Raw genomic sequence first — 6,131 nt, forward strand, 5'->3', positions numbered from 1 at the left:
CCCCCCCCCCCCCCCCCCCCCATCTCCTACGTCTTAAAACAAACATGAATGCTTTCCACTGAATGTGAAACTGAGAGGCCAGAGAACGAAGATTCTCCAACTCAATTTGGCCAGTAGGTCTCCTGGAAGACGCGGACTGTCCCAGTGATTCTATAAAGCCTCTACGGTAACCACTACCCACTGCGGGCATGGGTCACCAAGAAAACAGCCAGTCTGTGTTTCCCTTCACCCCCGTGGAGGACAGGGGCTCGCGCCTGTGTCTGGCTGACCTCAGGCCGACCGTGCCTAACTGGGGCTCCTGAGTCTCTCACCTTTAAGGCTGCCAGAGGAAGAACAAAGGGGAGAGGAGAAAAAGCCTCATTCTCTGGGTCTGCATCCGTCTCTGTGTTAATAGAGACTTAACAACCTGAAAATGTTTTGAGCTTAGTCAAATCATTCCTGCTACCTGTTCGGTTGATGACAGTCTAGCTGATTTCACAGTACATGGTCCCCCTAAGGGTTTTATCCACTCAAATGTCAAGAGAAAAGTCACTCAGGAGCTGTGTTATGAAAGTGGACATTTGCTATTGTCATTAACAAGGATTTTTTTTTTACCCTCTTAACTGATGTGAAATGCAAACTTTTTTTTTTTTCTTTTTTTGCTGCCCTCCTTTCGTTAAGCCACCTCAGCAACGCAACTGTCACCTTCCTTGTGTGTGTGTGTTTTTTTTTAATATGAATGTGAAATTAGCGAGGATGCCCTTTCCCCTGGCGGACAGAATCCTCTGTTATTAAAAAGTAAAGCACTTTAATAATGAAAACTTTTTCCTCTTTTTCCTGTGTTTTAACTGTTTAAAATTAATGAGAAGGGCAGAATGGTTGTCAAAGCGATATTGAAAGCCGGGCAGCCAGGCCCGAATAAGCACAAAAATCCCTCTAGAGTGTTAGATAAACAGAGCTCCAGCCCGCTCGAATCCCTCTGTTGGTTATTGTATACACTCTGTAACAGCTCTCAGAATAGATCTGAGAGCCAGGGAGGCAGAGAGGTTTCAGAATTCCAATAAAGGCCTCAAATTAAAGACAGCCTGGTGCGAATTCCAGGAGAAAATTAAAGAGACCTCAAGCTTAAGTGACAGGTGACTTACTTCTGTGTCACAACTGTCAGGGGATTTAGTGATAATATGGCAATATATTACAAAGGGCTTTTCTTATTCCCCCTTTAGGTTTCAAAATGAGGCATCTTTTCTTCCCAACCAAAAAAAAATACATACACACATAGATAATGTGTGTACAAGTGAAATAGGTGGAGAAAAGGCAATAAAACTAGGTTCACACGTTTGAAATGATGAGGTCAGTTTCAGTAAAATGTAAGGAAAAGTTAATGGCAGAAAACATAATATACTCAGGAAAAAGCACGCCTTCCTCTCCCTACCCCCTCCACTTCCAGAAATACTTTATTTTAAAATTACCCCTCTTGAGAATGAGGTGTTTTTCAGTTGTCTTCTGGGGAGGACGGTCTAAATTTAAACTGAAGGCAGGGGCAGAGTTGTGTGCACGCCAGCGTCTCAGCCCCGACAGGTGAAACACTCCCGTAATGAGAGCGGGTCAAAGCCCGGAGGCACACCCACCCCTCAAAGACACACGGACGCAGTGCTGGTTAATGAAGCTAACCTGGGACTAGCAGGCCGGGGCTAGTTTAGGAAAACACGTCTCCAACGGCCCACACTCGGCATTCCTTGGTCCGTAAAGCCCTACCGACCCTGGAGAGAACAGCTGAGTGCAAGGACTGAGCACCAGGACGGAGCGAGGGGGCTGCTGATCTCATTTGAATACCTGACCCTGCACCAGTCTCTTGCTAAGGTCCGTTTACAGGCATATTTCATAGGACAAAAAAACAAAAAAAAAAACACCAAAAAAACAAAAAAAAAAACCTCGTAGAAAAAGCATGTTTGGGTGTACGCATACTTTGAAGATGAAAATTTCATACCTATCGAGAGGCAACACATGAGTTGAAGATACTTGGGCTGGATTTTTTGTGGTGGTTGTAAAAAGTTTTAGGTGGTGGCAGTGGTAGGGGAGGTGCCTTTTTCTTTCTTTCTTTCTTTCTTTTTTTTGGAAACATGCCCATTGCTAACTTCTAAAGTGTTTTTAAACTAAACGGAAGGACTGTTTTAATCACTTTATTGCCAAGCTGAGTTTCACCCTCATGCTTCCCTAGAACCATCTGAGTGCTTCCCAGTAAAGCTGAAAGATCAAATTTATTCTCTTTGTAGGTGGGTGAACACTCGCACACCCAGACGTAGCTATATATATTTTATATACCTAAATATGAAATATACATTTTACAGATGCTTCACTCACTCTCTTTCTGTTCACAGAAGCCCAAAAATGTATGTGCCAAAGGGACATTTACAATGGACTTCAATCGAGTGAGAAGAGAGGCCTTACAGTGAGGTGTCTGGCTATGTGTGTAAAAGGCCTATTTACCGAGCTCACATTTATCTGTCCGGCGCTGGTTCATGGGCTAGACGGAACCGCCCACATGGAGAACAGCAATTAAAACACGCCGTGTTCCTTATGAGGAACAGAACTAAAAGTTGTATCCAGCATCTACTTTATTCTTTTCACTACTCACGCGGATCACACACACATAAAACACTCTTTCGGGTTGTAGACCTGACAATTAGTAATAGAGTCAGTTTCACGGAGTTTCCCTTTGGCCTTCGAATTGAAGTTAAATTTGGTTAATTAAACAGGCCAGGTTTTCATCGACACGGCACCCGGGGCCTGTAGTACGATTAGTTTTCTAGGCTAACCTGTTAGTTTGGGGTCAGTGAAAGCCCACCTCACCGAGTGTTTCTTCTTTTTAAAAACAAAGCTCACCACTCCTTAAAAACATAAAAACATCCTACTGGTTCCCGTCCATCAAGGCAGGAGCTTGGGGCTGGGATGAACCGCCACGGCCCAGAAGCATACAGAGCGCCGCCCGCCTCGTTTTAGGTCAGCTTCACAGCAACCCACGTGACGGGCACTCTGGTTGCAGAACCACCAGCCGTGAAGCATGGTCTGGAACCCAAGCCTGCCTGCCTTGGGGCCCCGGCCCCTACACGAAGTGTCCCCGAGCCCCCCCCTCGAGCAAGGCTTCAACGCGGGCCTCGTGCCAAGGAAGCCTCTGCTTCCGTGGGAGTAGATACGCAAGGCCCTGGAAGGCCGGGGGCTGGGAAACGGCCGTGGCTCGCTCGGGGAAGAGCAGAGGGCACCACGGCTGCTTGGCTCCCTCCCCGGTGGGGGGGGGGCGGAATCCGCAGGAGACGCTCCTTCTGCAGACCCACATGATGATCAGCTCTCCCTGGACCGAACAATGTGTGCTCGGTTCAGGGACAAACACCAACAGAGTCAGTCCCAGAAACGGTGTAAGAGGAGATCTGACCGAACCTTTACTTTCTTTGTAACTTTTTTGTAACTTTACCGCTTGCCCTTACTTCTGGCCAGCAGGCAGAGGCTAACGTTCGCCGGTGCCACAGCAACAAGCACTGGGTTTCGTGTCGCTGAGTCTGGACTTGGAACTCTACATCTGCTACTAGCTGATGATGACGATGAACACCCTTCAGTGCCTGTGTTGGGGTTCTCGGGTTATTTCTTACTCAGTCCTCCAATCTCCTTAACAAGAATGCTAACATGATCTGTTTTACGTAAGAAGAAACCACAGCTTAGGGACGTCCAGTCTCGCCCAGAGCCAGAGCTGGGGACCCTGAGGCCATGCCCTTAACCTCTGCTACACTGCCCATGGTCCTGGGGCCGTAATGAAGTATCTGAGGGAACATGAAAAAACCCTTCCTAGAATCTGCAGTAGCTCCAGGAGAACAGCAGCGTGCCAGGACCAACGAGCGTCTGTTTGGTGACTGGTCCGTTCCCTTGACAACAAACTATTAATATGGGATGTTCCAAAGTCTAGCGCGGCAGGGATGTTTTCTAACGAAACATGGTTTAAAACAACTTGTTGATCAACTGAGTCTTTCCCTGCTTCTTTGGTTTACAGGGATATTTGCTGTGGTGTCGTCTGTTGACCACGTCTCAGCTAGCGAGGGCTGACATTACCTAACTAACAGCTAGCTGCTGCCACTGCCGTGGTTTCGTCTGTATTAATGGAAGCAAAGAGCACGTGCTTTGAAGTCAGGCTGCCTGCTTCCACCGCACCGGAGGCTGCGTCCCTGTGGACGTTTCTTCGCCCCTCCGGACCTCAGTCTCCTCATCTGGGAAGTGGGGCGAGAGCACCCACCTGGTGGGGCTGCTGGGAGGATTAAACGGGACCAAACCATGAAGAGTGTCGCACAGTCCCGGGCACAGGACACACGCTGTGACGGTTTCCCTGCCTTTCTGTTGATACATTTCCTTAGGTTCTTTCTGGAACAAGAGGGCTTAAGTCAGGGCCAGTCAAGCCAGGTCCCAGCCCCAGGGACAGTACTGATCCAAATAAAGACGCTTCTTGATGCATAAAAGAAACTCTTAATTAAGCCTGATTTGGTCTCATTTTCCAGTCTACACTCAGACTTAAACAAACAAATGTAAAATATTCAAATCACTAATGTTTCATAGACAAAACTACATACAGCGACGTGACACACACTTATCTGTGACACAGTGGGTACAGGGCTAGAGTGGGAGTGGGGAACAGCCACCTAGTAGGGGGAAAGTCACAGGAGGGCCGCAGGATACGGTGCCCAGGGTCCCCGTGTGGAACCACATGGATAACACCAATGTCTCCTTTTGATGATCTCAACTTTGCTCTTCCTCTGTGTGTGGCACACACATTAAAAAACGGATGCACTACGTGTGTCTGCATGGAGACACAGAGACACCGGTTTCTTCCGTGCCGTCACGGGTGGATGGGTCAATCAGCTGTCTTTGCTGAGAATCTGGATGGGGGCACCAGGGTTGAGCAGGTAACACTGCCTCCAAACTCACTGTGGGCCAGGACGAGGCCTCCTCGCTGGGAGCCTGCTGCGGCCTTGCGGGCTTCCGGAATGGACGGTCCCCCGTTAACGGGATGAGACCAGAAAACGCGTCCAGGAGCAGAGAGGAGAAGACACAATCAAGATGTGGCCTCATCTAACGTTCATGGCTCCTGAGATACACACGTCTGCTCAACAGAGGAACTAAGTATCCCACACACAGTAGCCCCACCACCCCAAATCAAGAAGTGAGTCGTGTCTGTTCACCGCAAGTATCATAAGTAATGACACTCACCTGAGGTCCCCGTCGGCTCCCTTTCAAACAATCGTCCCTTGTCAGAACAGACAAAATGTCTTCCACGTGAATCTCAGACACGCTGTAAAAGGAAGGGCACGTCAAGGTAAACTTGCTACCCTCAGCAACGTCCGGAATCTCGATGCATAAAACTGGCCTATTCTCAAGCTAATTCAATGTAAAACAGAAACTACACCTTCACGGAAAGGATTCAGTTTCCTAAACCTTCAGGAGTTTGGAAGGCAGCAACCTCTAGGACATGACAAGGACAGGAGGGGTCATATTCCCAACACTCTCCTCCTCTCTGGCGACTTTCACATAGGCTACGTTTAGAATTTCCTCTGTGGGCATCCCACCATTATTTCTTAATGAATCTCAAACACTACAAAGCAGGCCTACTTATTAATATACTACACCTTGACATGAGCACATGAGAAAGTAAAGAACAACGCAGATAGTCCCTTTAGTTTTATATTAAAAAAAAAAAAAAAAAAAGGCCAGGCCGGAGGTGGGAGAGGAGTGCGTGGCTAAAGGTCCGTAACTGTTGGGGTCAACTCCTCAGGGAAGGCCAACAAGTGACCGCAGCCCCCGAACTCTCTTCTCACGGATCCAGAAGTCTGTCTACCCTCTTACACCTTCGTTATGAAGGGGTGAGGAACGGAGGACCCCTGACGCATGCAGAGCTGTGTGCAAACGGCTGAGCTCAGAATTTGGGCCTCACTTGTGAACAGAAGCCAGCCTGAGCCAGGAGAAGAGGTCGACCCGCCCGGCGGCCCCGCGGCCCAGGCTCCGCTTGCACCAGTCTGCGGGCCACAGCGAGTGAGCCCACAGTCAAGTACTACAGCCTAAGGAAGAAACAGGAGTTGCTGAAAACATACTTCCCGGGGGGGGGGGGGGGGGGGGGG

At 48.7% G+C, this 6,131-nt stretch overlaps 1 protein-coding gene across 1 annotated transcript in view; it reads right to left on the reverse strand.

Annotated features, from left to right (window-relative positions):
• DDX31 (DEAD-box helicase 31) overlaps positions 1-6,131 on the reverse strand; it is a 72,536-nt gene that overhangs the window by 25,309 nt on the left and 41,096 nt on the right. The window contains exon 17 of the mRNA XM_049638207.1: positions 5,227-5,308. Coding sequence (XP_049494164.1) covers positions 5,227-5,308 — 82 coding nt within the window. The remainder of the gene's footprint in view (positions 1-5,226; positions 5,309-6,131) is intronic.

This window comes from Panthera uncia, chromosome D4, assembly GCF_023721935.1.
Source record: "Panthera uncia isolate 11264 chromosome D4, Puncia_PCG_1.0, whole genome shotgun sequence".
In the NCBI taxonomy this organism is placed as follows: Eukaryota; Metazoa; Chordata; class Mammalia; order Carnivora; family Felidae; genus Panthera; species Panthera uncia.